Source organism: Grammomys surdaster, unplaced genomic scaffold (genome assembly GCF_004785775.1).
Source record: "Grammomys surdaster isolate TR1022 unplaced genomic scaffold, NIH_TR_1.0 139, whole genome shotgun sequence".
Lineage (NCBI taxonomy): Eukaryota > Metazoa > Chordata > Mammalia > Rodentia > Muridae > Grammomys > Grammomys surdaster.
This window is the reverse complement of record NW_021604597.1, coordinates 7,789,734-7,813,879: the sequence shown is the minus strand read 5'-3', so window position 1 is coordinate 7,813,879 and position 24,146 is coordinate 7,789,734. Positions and strand designations below refer to the sequence as shown.

At 39.4% G+C, this 24,146-nt stretch overlaps 2 protein-coding genes across 2 annotated transcripts in view; both read left to right on the top strand.

Annotated features, from left to right (window-relative positions):
- The window catches only part of Ankub1 (ankyrin repeat and ubiquitin domain containing 1), a 28,976-nt gene extending 21,673 nt beyond the window's left edge, over window positions 1-7,303 (top strand). The window contains exon 6 of the mRNA XM_028763681.1: window positions 7,093-7,303. Within this exon, the coding sequence (XP_028619514.1) occupies window positions 7,093-7,222 (130 nt within the window). The 3' untranslated portion in view covers window positions 7,223-7,303. The remainder of the gene's footprint in view (window positions 1-7,092) is intronic.
- Window positions 7,304-11,298: 3,995 nt separating this feature from the next.
- Commd2 (COMM domain containing 2) lies at window positions 11,299-16,121 on the top strand. The gene is made up of 5 exons (XM_028763586.1): window positions 11,299-11,410; window positions 11,491-11,568; window positions 12,173-12,255; window positions 12,748-12,921; window positions 15,587-16,121. The coding sequence occupies exons 1-5, from the start codon at window positions 11,344-11,346 to the stop codon at window positions 15,782-15,784; spliced, it is 600 nt and encodes a 199-aa protein (XP_028619419.1). The 5' UTR covers window positions 11,299-11,343; the 3' UTR covers window positions 15,785-16,121.
- Window positions 16,122-24,146: the final 8,025 nt, after the last annotated feature.

Below are 24,146 nucleotides of genomic sequence, written 5' to 3'. Positions count from 1 at the left end.
ACATTATGTTGATTAATCTAGTTAACATCAAGATAGATCCTGTTTCCTCTTCTGTAAAGTAGGTGTAAAATAAACCAGTAAATCCTTCCAGAGACACCCATAAGTCTTACCAAAGGTTTATCCTGTTCTTCAATTTCTCTATCTGGATGTTTGTTCACCATCTCACCTATGAAATTTAGTATGCATTTTGTGTATATTGGTTTTTCTTATTTCTACATATCCCAACTCTATGTAATATCCAATCTTCTAATATATTTATCCATTTTTATTAGGGGAGGAAGCTGGGTTGTCTTTAAGTTAGAGATTGTTTTGAATTAAAATACATAATTTTTATAATAATTTTTATTCCTCTCTCATATATTATATCCTGACCACAGCTTCCCTCCCCCTAGCCTTTCCTCCAGCCCCCACCCGAAATCACCTCCTCTCTCCCAGGTCCACTCCTTCTCCCTCCCCTCAGAGAAGAGCAAGCCTCCCAGGTACATCAATGAAACACAGCATAACAAGCTAGAATAATACCAGGCACATACCATCACATTAAGTCTGGGCAAGGCAAACCAGTCAGAGGAAAAGGGTCACAAAAGTAGGCACAACAGTCAGGGACAGCCCCTGCTTCCACTGTTGAGATTCCCACAGGAACACCAAGCTACTCAGCCATAACACATATTCCCAGGAGCTAGGTCAGACCCATACAGGCTCCCTGATCTCTGAGATCCCTCAGCCTCCAGTTTGATTGTTTCCTGCTATCTTCTCCTCTTGAGTGTGTTTGTGTCTTTTTGTTCTAGAACTTTCAGGTTTGCTATTAACTTGCTAGTATGAGATCTCATCAATTTCTTTATAAAGGCACTTGGTGCATTTTCCTCTTAGCACTGCTTTCATTGTGTCTCATAAGTTAGGGTATGTTGTGCCTTTATTTTCATTGAATTCTAGGAAGTCTTTAATTTCTTTTTTTTCTTATTTCTTCTTTGACGCAGTGGTCACTCAGTAGAGAGTTCCCATGAGTGTGCTGTTTCTGTTATTGGAAGTCCAGCTTTAATCCATGGTGGTCTGATAAAATACAGGGGGTTATTTCAATTTTATTGGATCTGTTGAAACTTGCTTTGTAACAGAATATGTGATCAGTTTTTGAGTCTTTCCCATGAGGTGCTGAGCAAAACTGGTATTCTTTTGTGTTTGGGTGAAATGTTCTGGAGGTATCTGTTAGGTCCACTTGGTTCATGGTATCTGTTAGCTCCATTACTTCTTTATTTAGTTTTTGTCTGGATGATTTGTCCATTAGTGAGAGCTGGACATTGAAGTCTCTATTATTTTATGAAGGTCAATGGTGATTTAAGCTTTAGTAATGTTTCTTTTACAAATGTGGGTGCCCTTTCATTTGGGGCATAGATGTTAAGAATTGAAACATCATCTTGATGGATTTTTCCATTCCCATGACTGTGAAATGTCCTTCTCAATTTCTTTTGATTAGTTTTTGCTTGAAGTCTATTTTGTTAGATATTAGAATAGCTACACCAGCTTGTTTCTTAAGTACATTTTCTTGGAAAAGCTTTTTCCAACCCTTTACTCTGAAGTAATGTCTATCTTTGGTGTTAAAATGTGTTTCTTGTATGCAGCAGAAGGATGGATCCTGTTTTTGTATCCATTCTGTTACCATGAATCTTTTTATTGGAGAATTAAATCCACTAATATGATAGATATTAATGACCAATGAATGTTAATTCCTAATGTTATTTTGGTGGTAGTGATGGTGGTTTGTGTGTGTATGTGTGTATGTGTGTATGTGTGTGTGTGTGCTCACGCTTCCCTTCTTTGGGTTTTGCTGCTGTGAGATTATTTTCTTTGTTTTCATGGGTGTAGTTAAGCTTCTTGGGTTAAACTTTTTCTTCTAGTACTTTCTGTAGGGCTGGATTTGTGGATAGATATTGTTTACATTTGACTTTGTCATGAAATATCTTGTTTTCTCCATCTATAATGATTGAGAGTTTTGTTGGGTATGGTAGTCTGAGCTGGCATCTGTGATCACTTAGAGTCTGCAAGACATCTGCACAGGCCCTTCTGGCTTTAGAGTCTTCATTGGGAAATCAGGTGTAATTCTGATAGATCTGCCTTTATATGTTACTTGGTCTTTTCCATTTGCAGCCTTTAATATTCTTTTCTTGTTGCTGTTCTGTATGTTTAGTGTTTTGATTATTATATAGCACAGAGACTTTCTTTTCTGATCCAATCTATTTGGTGTTCTGTAAGCTTCTTGTACCTTTATTGTCATGTCCTTCTTTAGGTTAAGAAAATTTACTTCTACAGTTTTGTTAAATATATTATCTGGGTTCTTGAACTGTGATTCTTTTCATTTTTCCTATTATTCTTAGGTTTGGTCTTTTCATAGTATCACAGATTTCCTGGATATTTTGTGTTAGTAGTGTTTTAGATTTAACATTTTCTTTGACTGATGAATCTATTTCTTCTATCATATCTTCAACTCAACTCCCAAGATTCTCTCTTCCAATTCTTGTACTCTGTTGGTGATACTTGTATTTGTAATTCCTGTTTGCTTATCTAGATTTTCCATTTCCAGAATTTCCTCTGTTTATGTTTTCTTTATTGCTTCTATTTCCATTTTTCTGGTCTTGAGCAGTTTCCTTCTCCTGCTTGTTTAATTGGGATGGGGTAGGGGAGGAGGATCTTAGCATTCTATAAAGAAATATTTGATTTCCTCTAATTTTTGTGTATCTTTTACTTAATTTCTTTGAGAGATTTTTTTCTTTTTTTTTTTTTTTATAAATTTTTTTTTATTTATTTATTATATATGAATACACTGTAGCTGTCTTCAGACACACCAGAAGAGGGCATCAAATCTCATTACAGATGGTTGTGAGCCACCATGTGGTTGCTGGGATTTGAACTCAGGACCTCTGGAAGTGCAGTCAGTGCTCTTAACCACTGAGCCATCTCTCCAGCCCGAGATTTTTTTCATTTCCTCTTTAAGGACCTCTATCATCTTCATAAAGTTGGTTTTAAGATCATTTTCTTGTGTTCCTGCTGCATTGAAATATTTAGGTCTTGCTGACATACGACAGCTGGGCTCTGGTGGTGCCATATTGCCCTGGCTGTTGTTGATTGTGTTCTTACACTGCCACTTAGGTATCTGTATTTAGGATGAATATAGGTCTAGGTGCTGATTACTGAGTTGTCTTTGTTGGATAGTTGTTTTCCTCCTACATTTCTGTTTCCTCTTTGGTTTTCTCATCTTTGTGCCCTGGATTCCTAGAAGCCTGTTTGACCTCTGATCCGCAAGAGAATCTCTGACCACATTGGTGTCTTGACTTCTGGCAACTTGCTTGGCCTTTGGGACAGCAGGGGATCTCTGTTCTTCTGACTGCTATAGCCTGCACCTGAGCAGCTGGAGTCAGCTGGAATTGGAGGCAAGGGCCTGGCCACCAATACATGATTTACTTTTGTGTAAGTCCTTTGGGGATATCAGCATTTCTTTCACTTGTTCTGTATCTAGGAATAAATAGATAATAGGGCATGTTTATGGTTGGCTTTTGTAACTACTTCTGATCAATTTTCTCTGTTATGTGGGGGTTTTTGCATCTGTGTAATACTGGAACTGTCAAATAATCAATTCAAGGTTGAGAAGAAAATTTCTAGAAAAAAAATTTGTTCAGTAAAATGTATTAGTGCAGAAAGGAGAGTCCCATGAGGGGTGACCCTCCTGGCTGTTTTTCCTCTGCAGTTACTTCAGGCAAATCCATGTTCTGGTTCTCATTTCTCAATAATTTTCTCTTTTGCTTCAACACATTTGTCTCTGCCCATTTTCCATTGCACCTTTCCCAGAATCTGTTTAATCTTTCTGAGCTGCTGAGCCCAGAAAGTAAGAGAGACACCTATAATCTCATGCCCCTGTATCTTCTTATTGGTCCAGGTTACATGAGTCATGGCAGTCATGGAAGTCAGGGGGTCTATTTGAATCATCCAGCCAGTCAACCCAGACAGTCAGAGGCTCTAAGTAATTATCTCCAAATACTCACTGCAGTTCTTTTGTCAAACACACACACACACACACACACACACACACACACACACACACACACACGTGATCAGCACACATCTTTTTTTTTTAAAAGATTTATTTATTTATTATATATGAATACACTGTAGCTGTCTTCAGACACACCAGAAGAGGGCATCAGATCTCATTACAGATGGTTGTGAGCCACCATGTGGTTGCTGGGATTTGAACTCAGGACCTCTGGAAGTGCAGTCAGTGCTCTTAACCACTGAGCCATCTCTCCAGCCCCGATCAGCACACATCTTAAGAGCAGTGTGCACTAACAGCCTAACAGCAAGTTGCTATTACAGGTAGAAACTAAACAAGAACCTCACTGTCCATAATGGGTTAGGTCAGTTAAAGTAGTCACTGGAAGGCTCCCAACCCAGGACTCCAGAAAGTTTACCTAACATACCATGTGGAAGCACTGGGTGGACCAGCAGTCACTAATGAACTTTACATTTAGAGTAAGGAAAGTGAAGCTTCTACAGTCGAATCAAGGATCACATTGCTGCAATTAGCACAGACACAGGCTAATGTGAGCTAGCTTTGTGAGTTTGAATGGCTTTTGCAGGGATGAGAGTGACTGAGACCAAAGGTCACAGAGTCTTGGAGTAGAAGACAGTGTAGAATTAACATAGCTCAAAGGAAATGTCTGTAGTGTTAAACAAAACAGCCTTCCTTGTTGCTTGTCATCAGATTCCAATGAACTTCATGTGATCCAAAGTCCAGGTGAGTGACGATTCAAATACAGGAGACCGGTTCAGAAGGGTGGGCTTGAGAAGCAACCAGAGTTCTCTATTCTGTTTTGTTGGTAGTTTTTAAAAGGCATACCTTATGTGTTTTGTTTGTGTTTTTGTGTTTCCAGTAGACAAGACAGTTTTGGTGTTTAGGTGGTACACAACCTACAATGTGTGCATGAAGGTAAAAGAGCCAGAGTTCGGATTCCAAGGCAGAATGGAGGATGAGCTCTGAACAGGGCGGAGTGGAGAGATGCTTGAGAATGAAGGAGAGAGGTCCTCAGGCACCTCTCTCATTAAGGCACATGAAGAAAAGACAACTAAGTATGAGTGACTGTTTCCAAGTTTAAGAGTTAATCTTATGGGCAGCATAGATGAGTTAACACACTTTAGAGGGTTCAGAGAGACATGCACTGAGATAAGGCAAGAAGTTAGACACAACATTTTAAAAGCTAAAGAAATGGCTGGACCCATGGCTCGGTGGTTAAGAGAACTTACCATTCTTGCAGAAGACCCAAGGGTTTGGTTCCTGGCACCCACAACCATCCCTAACTCCAGTTCCCAGGAATCCTATGCCCTGTTCTGACCTCCGTATGCAGAAGCCATATATGTGATATAGTATGTGTATGTATGTATATGTATATAAAAATATATATGTATATATACATATGTATAAATACGCAGGAAAAAACACAAACATAAAATAAAATTTAGTTTAATTTTAAAATAAAAAAGGCCCTCTCTTCACCAGATAAAAGGAATGATTAAGGAAAGGAGGCTGGATGATAAAGTTGACTATACTGCTTGAGGACCTAGAGAGAGATTGGCTGGTGATGGAATTGGTGAGGTTGACAATATCTACATAAGGCAGCAACATCTCTGCCCAAGTGGAGAATTAGCTCTTATTCCTGCCCCCATAGCATAGGGAGTTAATCAGAGAGATCAGGGAGGAGGTGGGATTTAGTCAAAAACTGTTTGCATTTGGAGACAAATCTGGTAGATAAGTATGAAAAGCAAAGCCCCAGCAAGCAGTTGTGTGACAGAGATGAGACAGCAGAGATGGAGAACAGTAGCAGTTAGGGAATAGGACAACTGCCAAATATGAAGACATGCTTCTCAGGAAGTGGTTCTAAACCCTTGCTGAGGGTGTGAGAGTGAGGAGAGGGAGAAGAGAGCAGGAGTTTGGTTCTAGCTTGGTGGGTGGGGAGGAGAGTGAAGAAGATGTAAGCACAAAGGTATTGTGAAGGGAACACATTTATAGAGGCTACAAAAGATGTGCTAAATTGTACATATGTGGGGGAGAAATATTCCTACTTGCTAACTGTGGGGTATAAAATTTGAAAGAAATATCGTAAGGACCTGAGTAAGTGATGAGTAAAGGGGACCAGGATAAGGCCACTGTCCATCTGTGTACCGGATGCTATCCGAGGAGATCTGCCGAGCCAGAGTGGTCAGAGTTGTGCTCGCCGAAAGGATCTCTAAAGATAGGATAAGATCTTGAATGACACCAACATTTAATAAGGTGTAAAATCCTTTTTTTAAAAAAAAATATTTATTTTTATTTTATATGTATAGGTATTTTGCCTGTTTGGATAGCTATGTGTGATATACATGCAGTGCCTGTTGGAGCCAGAAGAGGGCATCTGATCCTCTAGAATGGGAGTTAGAAATGGCTGTGAGCTGCCATGTGGGGCTGGGAACTGAGCCAGGGTCCACTGCAAGAGTAGCCAGTGCTTTTAACCACCCAGCCATCTCTATAGTTTATAAGATCCTTCTTCAATGAATCTCATTTCAACCATACAAAGAAGGAGCCATTGTATAAACATTTACAAGTCTTTCTTAATATAGACCTGGAGCAAGTATAGTAAAGAATTATTTCCCTAACATTTCAGTTAAAGACTGTAAAACCAATCTTGTTTTTAAATATAAGAATCCTCCTGGTGTGAGAAAGAGAAAACGATGAGCGAGGATGTATTACAAAGAGTTGCCTAGCGAGAACAGATAGAAAACATTACAACCCAGAAAATTCTACATGACTTTGTGTAGTTTTCAATTTCTAGGAGGGCTCTGAGCTTCTAGCACTAACTGGGAGAACTGTCCTTCCTCCCTCATCGTAAGGAATTAGCTTTAGAAAGACTGCTGTTTCTATTTCCCCTCCCACCTATGTAACAAGAGAATTAAACAGTAGTGAAATTACCTTCACGATTTCCATTCAGCCACTTACAGGAAAGAGATTGAGCCTCCTTGTGATTTGTGTCTTTGTATTTTTTGTTTGTATTGTTTTGCTTTGTTTTGTTTTTGTAGTGCCTTTAAAGAGAAGCGATGGCTTCAGCAGTTAGAAATAGCAAGAGTCCTGGCCAAAAGGAGCATTTCTAACCTGACTATCAAAGGAGGTACAGCAAAGTGTGAAAACTATCCAAAAATTGTGCTTTGAAACATCACAGCAGCCCTGGTTTGAATAGAGATATAGCCAAACAGAGCTCCAATTCTGATGGCGACACATCTAACAATGATTCTAACGCTACACAACTTCAACCTGAGGGGCAATGTATAACAGCGAGCTTTCCTGAACACTGTATTATTCAAAACTCTCTAGAGAGCAGAACCTATAGAATGAGTATGCATATAAAAGGGTTTGTTGGATTGGCTTATATGGCGTAGTTTGGATAGTCCAACAACAGGTGCCATCACACTGAAGAACCAGGTGCCTGCTCAACCCAGGAGGCTAGATGATTCCACAATTCCAAACTTCTGCCAAAGGTGTGAAGGATTCTTGATCTTCCCTCCACATCAGCAGCCAAAAGAAGATGGATGTTTCTATTAGGAAAGGAATGCAGCAGCAGCAGCAACAACAACAACAACAACAACAACAACAACAACAGGGGAAATCGGGCCACAAGGGCAAGCAGACAAGAAGCAAAGGATCCCCCTGGGACCTCCTTACCTGTGGCTGCTATGGTGATTTGAAAAAGAATGGGGCTCATATATTTGAATGCTTAGGGTTTGTTGTTGTGCTTGTTGAGGATGTGTGTCACTGGAGGTGAGCTTTGAAGTTTCAAATGCCCGTGCCAGGCCCAGTCTCTCTCAGCCTATGCATCAGAACACAGCTGTCAGCTACTGCACCTGGCATGCTCCGCACCAGGATGATAACGGATTCAACCTCTGGAACTGTAAGCTAGCTCCCAACTAAATGCTTCCATTCCTATGAGTTGCCTTGCTCATGGTGTCTCTTCACAGCAATAGAACAGCGATTAAGAGAGCTGCCAGTAGATGCCATTTAAGGTGGACCTACTCACTTTTTAAAAAAAGATTTATTTATTTCATTTGCTCTCTTCAGACACACCAGAAGAGGGCATCAGATCCCATTACAGATGGTTGTGAGCCACCATGTGGTTGCTGGGACTTGAACTCAGGATCTCTGGAAGAGCAAGCAGCCAGTGTTCTTAACCTCTGAGCCATCACTCCAGCCCAGGACCTACTCACTTTTAAATAACCCAATCAAGAAAACCCCTCCCTTCAGGGGCAGCCCTGCTTATTATACACTGAAGGCTTAAAATCAGCCATAGGCCTAAAATCAGCAATAGGCCTGTCATACATGTATACTAACACCAAGTCTTGAGTCTCAGTGGAAAAACATTGAAACAGATGGCTATAAGCTAATGTCAACAGGCAGCTTTTGTGGAAATTTACCAGCCTTAGTAGTCATAGACCTTGTAAATAGGTAGCCTTGGCAGATAATACCAACTTAGATAAGGACAAGTGAATCATAGGCAGAGTCATAGTGACCTGTCCCCTGAACCTTCACCCAGCCGATACCCTGTTCTGAATGATATCTGTATTCCCCCTGAACACCCACGCTCCGGTGTCATCCCCTTTTATAACCCCTGTGTGAATAAGTAAAAATTACAATTTAATTTTTTTTAAAAAAAAAGAAAGAAAGAAAAGAAAACCCCCTCCCACACATCCTCAGGGGCTAACTTTTGTCTAGATAACCCCTCACAAGTAAGCTATTGGAGACTTATCTCTTAGTGAATTCCAGATACAGTCAAGTGGACATCCAAGGTTAACCATCAGGGATACAGACATCCAGATGGCATTTAAACTCAGAAAAGACAGTACTGTCTGTTCTGATGTCAAAATTTAAGAGTGTGCCCTGCCCCACCATTAGAGTCTCAGAAAGAACTCATAGGAAAACAAACAAAAGCTGACACCAGAAGTTGCCCATGGTGTTAGGAAACTAAGGAGGATATAAGATTAAGAATTTAGGGGGCTGGAGAGATGGTTTAGTGGTTAAGAGCACTGACTGCTCTTCCAGACATCCTGAGTTCCATTCCCAGCAACCACATAGTGGCTCACAACCACTTGAAATGGAATCTGATGCCCTCTCTGGTGTGTCTGAAGATAGTAATTCTCTGGAGTTTAAAAGAATATAAATAAAGAAGTAATAAGATAACTTTTAAATAAAAATCTATATAGCAAAGTCCCTGAGAGTGTTACCAAAAGCCCTAGGTTTAGACATTTTAACTTCTGCTGGAGTATCTCTTGCTATTATTTTTTTCAAACTGAAGTAAAGCTTACATACAATGGACCACAAGAATGTTACATGTAATGGGTAGTGGATCTAACTAGCATGTATCTGTGTAAAGAACACTATAGTCAACATGTAGAACAGCTGAGTTACCCCTACAAAGCTGGTTAAGCTGTTGAATAAGCTTCAACCTTGAAGGACAAGCTATTTGGACATTAGTTTCTAGATAGAGGATTTTCGAAACACTTGAAACACTATTGTTCCCTTGAGATCTGATGGTTTGTGATTAAGTTACATTGCTGCATTTATCAATGGCACTTTTTGTTAGGGTTTTGTTTGTTTTTATGAGACATGATTTAATATGTAGTCTTGGCTGGCCTAGAACTAATTTTGTAGTCCAAATTATTCTAAAAGCTGTGGCAATACTCTTGCCTCAGCCTCTCAAGTGCTAGGAACTATAGGTGTGAGCTGCTACATTCCACCCAGTACTAGAATTTTTTTATTACTTCCTTAATCGTTAGGATTCTGTTTGTGGATGTATCATATTATCTATTGACATGCATAGAAATTTCGACTTTCTGAGATATTATGAATAAAGCATTTATGGACAGTATAGTCAAAAGTGTTTTCTGGATATCTGCTTTCATTTGGTGGGGGGGTAAATGCCTAGGAACAGAATTATTTGATAATAAGGTGAGTACAAAATTGCCATTGAAAGAAATTGTCTAAGAATTTTTTGGGTGCCTTCCACAACAGAAAAGAGCTCTCGCTTGACATCCTTCCCTAATGCTTGCTTCAAGGCCTAACAAACAAGTTCAAATGTTTCCAAGCAGCTGGCCAGAGGCCTTCTGCCCTCCTCAGAATCACAGGGAGGAAAGAAATTCTTCCAGTGTGAGCCTCTGGCGGTTTTTTAGAACCCTTGACAGCAGACAGCAGCAGCAGATAGAGCCAGTATGGTGTGGTAGCCTCTACTGTTTCATCTCTTGTGCGGGTTTCTGGTAGTAAGACTCTTAACCCTGCAAGTGGTATGATGCCTGGGCGGGCCTTAGGAATAGACCTTGAACAAACACTGTCAGACTCTGACTAAGGAACTTTTCTTTCCTTAGCTTGCTGAAATCCCCTGTTACTATGTTTAGACTCCAACCCCTTGTCAAGCATGGTGGTGCATGGCTTTAATCCCAACACTCAGGAGGTAAAGGCAGGAAGACCTCTGAGTTCAAGGCCAGCCTTTCTACAGAAGAAGTTCCAGGACAGCAAAGACTATACAGAGAAACCCTGTCTCAGAAAACCACAAAACAAACCTCTCCAGTTCTTCCCCCCCTCACTGCCATTGCCAAACTCATTTGCCCACTCTGCCCTTGCATCCTGATATCCAGGCAAGGCAGTTTCTAAAGATAAACAGGCCTGTCTGGATGAGCAATCCAGGAGGTTAAACCTACAGGCTTGCATGTAGCCTGAGTAGCTGTATTCCCAAACTGCCTATATAAGACCCAAGCATCGCCCTTTTCTTTTTGAAGACACTACCTTCATCCTGTTCCTGCCCTCAACTGTTTGAAGTAAAGAGTTCCATCTGTTGATGTCAGACTGGTCTGTTTTCTGCCTCTTTAAGATGCCTCAGAAATTTAACGTTGTGCTGCTTCAGAAATCTAACATTAGGTAGTAGAATCTTTACTTCTACAAAGTCCATGGCTCTTGTATAGGTCAGGACCCTTGTACAGTACCAGGACTCTTGGTGCTACAAGGATTATAGATAGCTCTTTTATAAGTATAAAAAAATCAAGATTCCTTAGTCTTGGGCAGTAGCCAGCACTGAAGATTCTAAATAGGCAGGTATCCAATTCCTCACTCCTTGCGTTCGCCACTTCCCTTCACTCCTATAGCGTGAACTCTCGTAGGACGGCCAGAAACCGGAACCCAAAGCATAGGAAGTACTGTGACGTCGCCGGAGCTTCTTTTCGCCTGCACAGAGGTCGGAAGTGCTGAGGGCGGGGCCGGTGCCGAGTGGCAAAGTCAGAAGACCTGCTAAGATGCTGCTGGATTTGTCCGAGGAGCACAAGGAGCACTTGGCCTTCCTGCCGCAAGTGGACAGCACGGGTATGGGAGTGCGGGGTGCTTGCAGCGAGGACAGTCCGGGGGACAGGCTGGCACTCACGATTTACTGACTTCCTTTGCAGTGGTCGCCGAGTTCGGGAGGATCGCCGTGGAGTTCCTCAGACGGGGATCAAACCCAAAGATCTACGAAGGCGCCGCCAGTAAGAAAGGGAGAGGACTGGCTCTGTGAGGCTCTGTCTGTTCAGCTAGAAAGTGCTATCCGTTCTTTTTCTCCGCAGGAGCCTTTGCAAGTCCTAGGTCTTGTTCCCATTGCAGCCGTTTAAAAACCCGCAGAGGAGTCAGTCAAGGCTCAAACTCTGCAAGTAGCTGCGTGATTTTAAAGCTAGTATAAAACAAATATCTTCATATTTAAAATGAATGCAATACCATCTGACTTTCAGAAATACTATGGTGCTTAATAAAATACTGCATGCTGAAGAAGTGGAACTGTCATTGTAGTGTTTAGTAAACATTCGCTGCCCAGAGACTGCTTTTGCTAAGCTGGAGGAGGGTGGGGGCGAGATTAAGAACATCTCTCTGTTGATCTTCTAATGCCTGGCTTGAAGGGGCTTTATGTGTCTGTTCATAGGTTTGTGTTTTGTTATGCTTGCTTGGAGGGAAATATCGAAGGCCTCTGTTAGTGGAGTGGGTTGAGAAGGAACAGTAGTCTCCACTTGACCCATTTTCATTGTACTGTTTGAAAACAGTAATTGAACGTGTTTATTTTTAAACAAATTGATAATCTGTTCATCCCCCACCCCTTAGGAAAACTCAATGTGAGTAGTGACACTATCCAGCATGGTGTGGAAGGATTAACATATCTCCTCACCGAGAGCTCAAAACTCATGGTAAGGCTTCTGAGAACTGTGTTCTGTTACCCAGATCCCTTCAAACCAACACCTATTACAATTATTACTAACTCATAATCGAATTTGTGCAGCACTCCTAAACGGTGTTATTGGCATTATCTAATATGAATACCTTTAGCTAGTTTAAATTATAATTGTCTCTATTTCTGTATCGTATGCCATCACCTGTGTATCCTAGGAGAACGGAGAATGAAATACTGCATTTTTTTTTTTTAATGAATCAACAGTCAGTATCTGGCTTGATGGAAAAATAGTAAGTAAAATTAGGCATCTTAATTTTTCATATTTTAATAAGGTTATTTTGTGTATTAGTAATTTGGATTTCAGAATGGTGGGCAATGATTGTCTTTAACTAAAGAGTGTTCTAGACAGAATTAAAGGATATAATGTACTTTTTGTGTGTAGAAATGGTTTAGCATTTACTAAACAAAGATAAATTCCAGTGTTCTGTTGAACTCAATTCATCTTTAGATTTCTGAACTGGATTTTCAAGACTCTGTTTTTGTTCTGGGATTCTCTGAAGAACTGAACAAACTATTGCTTCAGCTCTACCTGGACAACAGAAAGGAGGTCAGAACTATTCTGAATGAGTTAGCACCTCGTTTTCCCAGTTACCATAGTCTTGAGTGGCGGCTAGATGTACAGGTACGGCTTTGTCTATTTTTAAATCCGACATAGAGTGTAAGAATTATTTATATGCTCTGTTAGTTACCAACTTAACCAAGCTCTGGTGTGAAAACAAAAATGTAATTTTAATGGTCATTTTTGGGTCATTTCACAAATAGCTCATTTTCTTTTATTTGTAATATGATTTACTGAGTTTAATTTGCAAAGGTTTTTAATTTGTTTTTATCGCATGTATTTACTTAATGTATGTATTACATGAATGGCACTTGCGTAGAGGTCAGAGTACAACCTTGAGAAGTTTGTCGTGAGATATTGAACTCAGGTAGTCTGGCATAGCAGCAAGAGCCTTACCCCGTGAACCATCATCCCAAAGATCCTAATTTGAAAAATGTTTAAGAAATCATTTAGAAAACGGATGGACTTGTTTGTCTGTTTTTTTGGCAATGCTTAGTTAAAGAAAAAGTAAGTATCACATAGTCACATATTCAAAACAGATGTGACCATGACCAGGACCCCAGAAACATCTTTTTTTTACCTCTTACTAGTGATGGTTTCTTCCCTCCTTTCCAAAGGTAACCTACACCCTAAGTATTTAACACACTTTTACTATTTTTTAACCCAGTTTAGCTGTGTACACATGCAGTGATTGAGGCAACCCTCATCTGTAGGGCTTGGGGTCTAGTTCTAAGGTAGAGCATTCTCCTGGTGTATGTGAGGTCCAGGCTTCAATCTCTAGCATCAAAATCTTACACAGAACACAAAAAAATCTTTGGTGTCTGGCTTCTTTTGTAAAACACTGTTTTTGAAAAGATTGGTCATTTAGCTATTTTGAAAGACTGATAAATCCAAGATCCAGGCCTAGTACATACCCCCAGTCTCAGTTACTTGAGAGGCTGAAGCAGTGGGCCCACTAGCCCAGGAGTATGAGACCAGTCTGGGTAACAAGTATAAGATACTTTTTCAACTTTAGAAAGACATTATCTATTGTCTGGTTAGGGTTAGTAAAATAGCTAGTAGTTTAAGATAGTAGTAAAACAAACTTCTAAAGGTGAAGAAATATAGTCGCATTAATAAAATAGCAACTGAGTGTTTCAGAAGGTTTATAGTTTGTGTTCCATGTGTTCTCACATAAACTGAAATAATTATTTTAACAAAACATACATTTCTGAAGAAAAATTGAAATAGAAAACAAGGATCTATATTTTTGAAAGAAGAGAGAACCTAGGTTTTAAAGGCTCATAGGAATTCAGGGATTGAAATCAGAGATAGAGTGTTTAACAATGTACTGGTTCTCTGACTTAAATAATCTGATGTTAGTGCCCCACCTCATTCTGATGATACTAATATAAAATTCGGCCTGGACAACAAAAATTTTAAAACCCGGTTTCATCCATATATTGCTAATAGGAATCAAAGTTTGTGAACCATTATCACAGAAGAGTCTTTGTAACTTGAAATAAGGAAGCCAAAAAGGGTTACAAACATTTGGTAAGAGTTTAGATGTCATATAGCAGACAATAGGAAGCTCTTGTAAATTCTTTGATGAACATGAGACATTGAAGCAGTTGTTTAAGAAAATTAATTTGGTATCCTTGGATGAATCAGAACAAAAGTGGGAATTTAGAAGTATAAACAATATAAGCCTTTACAATCATTTCCCCTTTCTATATGCTATACCTTTTTTGTCTTACTAGTATCTTTTTTACTCTTTTTCTTACCTTTTTAAATTACAGTTTATTTTTTGATTCATTCATTCATTTTGTTTTTGGGGACAGAGTTTCTCTGTGTAGTCCTGACTGTCATGAAACTGTGTAGACCAGGCAGACATTGAACTCAGAGATCCACCTGCTTCTGCCTCTTGAGTGTTGAGTTTAAAGGCATATACCACCGCTGCCTCCGTTAAATTGCAGTTTGAATTAGAACTCAGCATACTGGCCACATCTGACTTGCTTCTTTTCTCTGTAAAGTTTTAGTGGGTATAGCCATGTTTGTTTACGTATAGTGGCTGCTCTTAAAATACAAAGACAGAATTGAGTCATTGTACCAGAAACTACATGATATGAACAGCCTAAAATACTTGTTATCTGGCTACTTACAGGAAAAAAAAAAGCCAACCTCTGCTTTATTTTTTATTTAATTGAATAAATGTATTCATTATATTTGGCTCTTTGAGACAAGGTCCCACTGTGTAGCATTGGCTAGTCTAGAGCTTGCTATGTAGACCAGGCTGACCTTGAACTTGTCATGTGTGCCTTTTTATCCCGTCTAAGGAATCTTTCCATACCATATGGTTTCATTTACAACCTTATTTTTCTTTCCAACTGTTTTAAAGTTTACTTTTCTTTTTTTTTTTTCTTTCTTTTCTTTTTTAAGATTTATTTATTTATTATATATGAATACACTGTAGCTGTCTTCAGACACACCAGAAGCACCAGAAGAGGGCATCAGATCTCATTACAGATGGTTGTGAGCCACCATGTGGTTGCTGGGATTTGAACTCAGGACCTCTGGAAGTGCAGTCAGCGCTCTTAACCACTGAGCCATCTCTCCAGCCCTAAAGTTTACTTTTCATTTTGACATTTATAATTCATCTAAAATTTGATTCTTTACATGGTATAGTTTATCTTAAATGTCATCTACACAACATAATTATTAGTTCCTGTGCCCTTTTTGTGTTTCTAAGCTGGCAAGCAGAAGTCTCCGGCAACAGATTAAACCAGCAGTGACGATAAAGCTGCGTCTCGATCAGAACGGCGACCACAGCACCCATTTTTTGCAGACAGACCCAGCTACCCTGCTTCATTTGGTTCAGCAGCTGGAGCAAGCGTTAGAGGAAATGAAAACAAACTATTGCAGGAGAGTAGTCCGCAGCATCAAGTAGCTCTGAGGTTCAATTCCTTCCGGTTGGCAACACAGGAGTGGCAGTGGTACATCTGGATGTCATGGAGTTTCTGTTCCTGCTCAGGATGTTGAAATCTTGATCAGAAGCTGAACTAGAGTTCCTTTTTGGTGCTAAATGCCATCAGCTTCTTGACAGATTGAAAAGCATTTTGTATTTTAAGTGTGTAAATAGGATGGACCAACTAAAATGAATCAATACAGTCTGTGTTTTCTGTTTCCATGCGACTCTTCTGACTTGGGTATTTTTTATCTGCTTTATTTCCTTTGTCCTCGGTCAAAATTTGAAAATAAAATTCACTGTTAACTACTTAGAACTATTTCTAGACAGTTCAATATTTTTTGCTTCTGTACAATTACAGCCATAGAAAATGACAAATAGGATTTTTACAAGCTTTTCTATATTGTTACAGGTAGCATATGTATTCTTGTTTGTATGTAAAGATAATAAGTAACATTTACTGTATTGCTTACCTTTGAGTTATTGGGGCTAATTGATTTAAGTGATTTGCAAATTTGTGTGGTCCTAATGTACATTTTATCAGGGACTAACTTCCCCCATTCCTAAAGCAACTAAAACACACACCATCATTTAGATCTACAAACAATGATGTAAGAGTAGTATGATCTGTTCTTTTTTATATTTATATATTTATTTATTTTGTGTTTATGGGTGTTTTGCCTATATGTATGTCTGCACCTTTTGTGTTCAGTGCACACAGTGGCCAGAAAAGGGTATTGGATTCCTTAGAACTAGACTTAAAAAGGGTTGTGAGTTTCCATTGGGTGCTGAGGTTCAAACCCAGATCCTCTAGAAGAGCAGTCAGTGCTCATAACCACCAAACCATCTCTCCAGCCCCAAAATAGTTTTTTGTTTTTACTATTTATTTTCTTTCTGTGTGTTTTCATCCAAAGGGAATTAGTTCTCTCTTCCTATCCTATGGGTCCTGGGGATAGAACTCAGGTCATCAGGCATATTGACAAAACCTTTTTACCCACTAGTTATCTTAAATGTATAGACATAATTTTTAATTACACTGAGAACTAAGTTAATGAAGCTACCACATTAACAAACTCACAAGCAAAGGAAACCATGAGTTAGCAGTGCATGTCACTGGGTTTAAAAGTAGCCTAACTGCCAGGCTGTGTGATAGCTCTGTGAGGCTTACTTGTCCACAGCTGAGAGATGAACTAGACTGGCCCCACCAGTATTGAACTATTAGCCTGTGTCCTTCCAAGCAACCTTTCTCTTGGTTGAACCTCTTGGTTCATTGTTAGCCAAATCAAAAGATGAAAGCAATTGGCAGAGTGGTACATGACTAATTCTAATGCCTAGGAGACAGATCTCTGTGAGTTCCAAGGCAGCTTGGGCTAGATTCTAGGCCAGCTAGGGCTACATAAAGACACACACACACACACACACACACACACACACACACACACACACCAAGATAAAAGCATACGCTACTTTAAAAAGGAAAAAAAAATCCAGTTCTCCCTACTGTTCTCTGAATTGATTATTTCATGATGATGGGCCCTTTTGGGGACAAAGAAGGATTGTGAGTAATCCCTCTGCTGCTCCCCACACAGCCTTTAAACCGTGTACACCATCAAGTAAGCATATTCCTTTTTTTGTTTGTTTTCCTCAGACATTGTTTTATGATGCATTTGGTAATTTTCAATTCTTAATTACTTTTTAAAAATAATCATACAAATTAAGGGGTTTCGTGATGACGTTTTCCTGCATGTACATCATTGTACATTATTTCCTTCCATCCGCCCTCCCTCCTTACCCTCCTACCCATGCCCTTCCCGCTTCCTTCTTGCTGACCTCCTTCCCTGAAACACCCCTCTACTTTCATGTCATATGTATTCCATCATCTTTTCTTTGTTCCCCTTCTGTAAGCTCTCTTCTTATGGTCTGTATATAGAAACATTAATTTAAATCTAGATTCTACATAATGAAAATATGGTATTTGCCTACATTTTTCTGTTTAACATAATGATCTAGAGTTGTATCTATTTTTCTGCAAATGTCACAATTTCAGTTTTCTGTATAGCTTAGTAAGGTTCTATTATATGGGGGCTTGAGAGATGGCTCAGCAGTTACAGGCACTAGTACCTCTTGCAGAACTGAGTTCAGTTCCTAGAGCCCACATGGCAGATCACAACTGACTATGTAAACTCTGACACCCAGAGATCTGACACCCTCTTCTGGCTTCTATGTGGAACACAAACATACATGCAAGCAAAACACCTATGTAAAGAAAAAACTCAAAAAATTCCATTGCATTTATGTACTTCTTTATCCACTTACCAGTTAATGGACGTCTAGACAGGTCCCACTTTTTAACTGATATGAACAGTGCTGTTGTAAGCATAGGTATGAATGTATCTCTGTATCATGTGGACTTAGAATCCTTTGGGCATTCTCAAACAGTGCAGCAGTTATGGAGTAGTTATCTTCCTAGTTCACTGAGAGACCTCTACACTGGCTTCTGTAGTGGTCATACCAGTTTACATTTCCTTCTACTGTGTAGAGGGCTTTGTTCTGATGTTCTCCACCTCTGTTGCCATTTATTTTCTTTTTTAGGCAGGATCCTCACCATGTAGCCTTGACTGGCCTGGAATTGAATAAGATCAGGCTGACCTTGAACTTGTAAATTTAATTTGTTTTCTTGATGATAGCCATTCTGATTGGGGTGACACAGACTCTCAAGGCAGTTTTAATTTGGAGTGTTTGCTTTTGTTTTGCTTTTTGACATTTGAATTTCTTCCTATAAATAGGTTTAATCTATTGCCCTATCTATTGATTTATGATTTCAGCTTTTTGATAATGTGGTTTGTTTGTTCGTTTGTTTGTTGTTGCTGCTGCTGTTGTTATTGAGACAGTCTCATGTAGCCCAAGCTAGCCTTGAACTTGCTTTGTAGCCCAATGATAGCCTTGGATTTCTGATTCTCTTCTTCTAAGTGCTGGTATTAAAGTGCCACCGCATTCAATTTTAACATGCTTTGGGCATACTAGGCAAGCACTCTGAGCTACATCCCTTTCCTTTCTTTTTCTTTTTAATTTTTGTTTTGTTTTGTATTTTCAAGACAGAGCTTTGACTGTAGACCAGGCTGACCTTGAACTTAGAAATCCGCCTGTCTCTGCCTCCCAAGTGCTGGGATTAAAGGCGTGTGCCACCAGCACCCAGCTCCTCCCATCCTTTTCATGTTTAAATTTTGTAGTTCTTTATACCTATTAGTCCCCTATCTGAATATAATTGACAAAGATTTTATTCTCATTCTCCCTTTCTGTCGCTGATGTTTTCTCTTTGATGTTAAGAAGCTTTTCGACGGGTGGTGGTAGTGCACACCTTTAATCCCAGCACTTGGGAGGCAGAGACTGGCGGATTTCTGAGTTCAAGGCCAGCCTGGTCTACAGAGTGAGTTCCAGGACAGCCAGGGCTACACAGAGAAACCCTGTCTTGAAAAACCTATGCTGTTGGAATCCTGATTTTAAAATCCTGGGCTATATCTTGAAGTATTGCCTATGGTTTCCTCTAAAACTGTCAGTTTCAAGTCTTTATTCCATGTAAATTATTTTTGTGCGGGGTGAGAGACACGTCTAAATTCATTTTACAGTTGGATCTTCAGTTTTTCCAACAGTTATGCTGAAGGGAACACCTTTTGTTATAATGTATGTTTTTGGTCATCTGTGCGATAGCTATGTGGGTTTCTGTCTGACTCCTCTCTTGTAGGTCTGTTTTCATGTCAGTGTCTTTCTGTTTTTGTTATTATGGCTATATAGTATAATTTAGTATTGTGATATTTCTAGTATTGCTCTTTCTAATTAAGGTTGCTTTGGATGCTGGGTGTGGTGCTGTACAACTTTAATCCAAGCACTCAGGAGGCAGAGGCCAGCCTGATCTACATAGTGAGCTGCAGTCTAGCCAAGGCTACATAAGGAGACTCTGTCTCAAACAAACAAAGTCTGCTTTGGCTATTCTGGGTCCTTTGTGCTTTCGTATAAATTTCAGGGTTGTTTTTGTCTAGTTCTTTAAAGAATGCCATTGGAATTTTGGTGTAGATTGTGTTGAATCTGTAGATAACTTTTGGGGAAATCACCATTTCCACAGTATCACTTCTGCTGATCCATGACCATGGAAAGTTTTCCATGTTCCAGGATCTTCTTTACTTTCTTCTTCAGTTTTAATTGTAGAGGTCTTTCCCTCTGCATTAGTGACTTTTCTCTTGTGATAAAATGATCATGACTGAAGACAAAGTGATAAAGGAAGTGTGTTGTAGTTCATTGTTCCAGATGGCTAGAGTCCATTACAGTGTGGTAACCTGCAGCAGATCAGGAAGCTGGGAGAACACGCATAGAAACAGAAGGAATGCATGGACATGAGGAAAAGCTATAAATTCTCAAAATCTGCCCCAATGACATATTTCCTCCATCAAAGTTCACAGCATCTCCAAACATTGCCAGCTAGGGACCAAGTGTTCAAACACACCAGCCTATGGGAGATATTTTTCTTTCAAATCACTACCTTTTTGGTTAGATTTCTTCCTGTTTACTTTTTTGAAGTTATTGTGAATAGAATTTTTTTATGATTTTCTTCTCAGCAAGCTCAAGCATGCACACACACACACAACCAATTTATGTATATATTGATTTTGTATCAGGTCTTTCTGGTGAGGTCTTCAGAATTTTAAGTATAAGGTCACAGCATCTACAAATAAGGAATCCTCTGAACTTTTGTCCTATCTGTATCTCCTATATTTCTCTTATTGTGCTGGTAAGAACTTTAGACACTATATCAAATAAGATGAAAAGAGTGTCTCATTCCTGACTCTAAGAAAAATGTCTTCCAATCCCCCCATTTAGTATAATATACTTTAGATTTATGCATGGCCTTTATTGTGCTGCTATATGTTCCATCTATTCCTAGTTTCTTAGGGATTTTTATCATGAAGGAATGTTAATTTTGTCAGAAACTTTTTCTTCATCTATTGATGTGAATGTGTTATTTCTGTCCTAGAGTCTGTTTATATGTTATATTAATTGATGTATATGTATTGAAACTTCCTTGCATCCCTGGAATGAATGAAACCAGTTTGAAAATGATATATGATTCTCTATCTCTCTCTGTCTTTCTCTGTCTCTCTGTCTCTCTCTGTCTCTCTGTCTCTCTCTCTGTCTCTCTCTCTCTCTCTCTCTCTCTCTCTCTCTCTCTCTCTGTGTGTGTGTGTGTGTGTGTGTGTGTGTGTGTGGTATATGCAGTGTATGTGCTTAAGCATGGTCTTGTACATATAACAAGTGGTGGCCAAAGGTTGATATTGAATGTCTTCTATTGTTGCTGCATCATTATCATCATCATCATTGAGACCGGGTCTCTCATTGGCCAGCGAGCTCCAGCAATCTCCCTGCTTCTCAAGCCTGGTGTTCCAGACCCATGCTGCCACATGAGTTTTCCCGTGAGTGCCTGAGCTCCTAACTCAAATCCTCTGCTTGTATATTGAGAATTTTGCTGACTCTGTTCTCTTCTCTAGCCCCCCTAATGTTCTATTTTAATACTTTTGAACATTTTATACAATTTATATATCTTTATGTATATGGATGCTTCACCTGTATGTATGTCTGTGTACTATGTGTAAGTAAGCAGTATTCATGGAGACCAGAAGAGTGCTTCAGATCCTCTGGGACTAGAGTTACAGTTGGGTGCCAAGACATAGGTGCTGAGGCTCAAACTTGGGTTTTCTGGAGGGGACAGCAAGGTACTCTTAACCACTGAGCTATCTCTATATAAAGTATTTTTAAATTTGGGTTGTTATCATTCTCAATATTCTGACTACATGGCACTATTACATTAGAGAGGCTAGAAGGCTCAGTTGGTAATGTGCCTTCCATGTAAGCAGGTCTACCCAAGTTCAAATCCCCAGGACCTGCATGGAAATCTGGGCATTGCATCACATGACTGTTGCCCTAGCCTTTGCTCCGGGGAGGGAAAGACAAGTAGATCCCAAAAGCTGATGTTCATCCAGCCTTGCTGAACCAGTGGGCTTCAGTGTCTGTGAAAGACCATCCTGTCTCAACAAGTAAAGGCGGAGAGCATCTAAGGAAAGACACTTGACATCAGCATGTGTGTATACATACATACACACACATGTCCATATTACATGTCCTTGTAGATGTACACCCACATCTACAAGGTAATAAGTAGAAATTTAGAAACAACAACCACCCTCCTGTGTATGGATTACATGGAACTATGTATATTTAATATTTAGCAAAGTATGAGGGATTTATTTTTAATTTATTAATTTTAGCCAGGCGATGGTGGTATATGCCTTTAATCCTAGCAGTCGGGAGACAGAGGAAAGCAGATTTCAGAGTTCAAGGCCACCTTGATTGATTTACAGAGCAAGTTCCAGGATAGCCAAGGCTACACAGAGAAACCATGTCTGGGGGGGGGGGGGGAATTAGATAAGTCAAAATAAGACAAAAAAATCACCTAAAAGTTTATTAAATCATTAACATTAAATATATAAATTCAGCCGGGCGGTGGTGGCGCATGCCTTTAATCCTAGCACTTGTGAGGCAGAGGCAGGCGGATTTCTGAGTTTGAGGCCAGCCTGGTCTACAGAGTGAGTTCCAGGACTACAGAGAGAAATCCTGTCTCGAAAAACCAAAAAGAAAAGTATATACTTATATATATAAATTCACACATAAATACAGAGCCCACTATGCTCTGTTTTGAAACTTTTTAAACTTTTAATTAATTATTTTTTTTTTTACTTATTCACTTTACATCCTGTTCACTGCCCCTTCCCCATCACTCCCTCTCACAATTCTTCCCCCCATCCCCCTCTCCTGTTCTCCTTTGAGCAGGTGGGCTCCCTCCTGGGTATCCTACCCTGAGACATCAAGTCTCTGCAAGGCTAGGTACATCCTCTCCCACTGAGACCAGACAAGACAACCTAGCTAGAAGAACGTATCCCATGTAAAAGCAGCAGCTTTTGGGATAGCCTCACTCCATCCAGTTCAGGACCCACATGAAGACAAGCTATACATCTGCTACATATGTGTGGGGAGGCCAAGATCCACCCTGTGTATATTCTTTTGTTGGTGGCTCAGTCTCTGAGAGCCCCATGTTTTAAAAAATTATATGTGTGTGTACGTGTATATATATATATATGTGTGTATATATATATATGCACACACACACACACACACATATATATATATATATGTTTGATGTGCATTGGTTTTTTGCTGCATGTATATCTGTGTGGGAATGCCAGATTCACTGGAACTGGAGTTACAGACCATCATGAGCTGCTGTGTGGATGCTAGAAAATGAACCCAGGTCCTCTGAAAAAGCAGCCAGTGCTCTTAACCTCTGAGCCATCTCTCCAACCCCCAGTACCAGACACTTTAAGGTATTCAATAAATCTTTACTAGTATTGAATAGTTTTGGAGACTAAGGATCTCGTTATTTTATACTTTTGCATTATAATCAATATAATCTTAAGAAACTAGAACATTCTAACTTTGTTTCTGGATAGTAACATTATGACTTTGTAAAAAATTTCTATTGTAAGCTTGACTTTCAGAATGTTGTGGGAATTTTTTAATGATATCTAAACAAAGGAAAAGCAGGGGTGGGGGGACTAAGTATGTATAGTATTTAAGTACTTGATAAGCTGAAAAAACTTCTCATTTTTTCATCTTTGCAATATATACCATGAAGAAAAGCCGTGATACACTTTATACACTAAGATGTGCATTTAATGATTTTTATATTCGTTGACTGATTTGTTTGGTTTTGCTGAGACAGAAAAATCTTATGGTGTCACCTAAGGTGGCTTCACACATGTCTTCCTGCTTCAGCCTCAGGTTGTATTTCACCAACTGTAACTATTTGCCAAAGAACTCAGCTTGTGTCTTCTTGATGCCATCCATCCACAGTCTGCAGTAATGGGACCCTATCAAAAAAAAAACAATTTTATTTTCTTAAATAGACTTAAAGTACAAAGGAACAACTACAAATGCCTACATTAATACTCTCTAAAATTGGTTTTCAGACAGGCATAGTGGTGACCATCTTTAATCCCAGCACTCAGGAGGCAGAGACAGGTGGATCCCTGAGTTCGAAGCCAGCTTGGTCTATGAAACAAGTTCCAGGACAGCCAGGGCTACACAGAGAAACCCTATCTTGAAAAAATAAAATAAAGTAAACTTTGTTTTCAGTTAGATCATTGTCATTTTAAACCCAAGCAACTCTTTTGAGTTTCTTTGTCTAATTTTAATGTAAATTGTTGTTTTTTAATCATAAATATTGCTAATTATCTGGCTG

Bases quoted from the DNA above. Each gene is read 5' to 3' on its own strand.
- Commd2 (XM_028763586.1), top strand. From the start codon at position 11,344: ATGCTGCTGGATTTGTCCGAGGAGCACAAGGAGCACTTGGCCTTCCTG. The intron at 12,256-12,747 runs GTAAGGCTTCTG...ATTCATCTTTAG, and splicing joins CCGAGAGCTCAAAACTCATG to ATTTCTGAACTGGATTTTCA. The intron at 12,922-15,586 runs GTACGGCTTTGT...TGTGTTTCTAAG, and splicing joins AGTGGCGGCTAGATGTACAG to CTGGCAAGCAGAAGTCTCCG.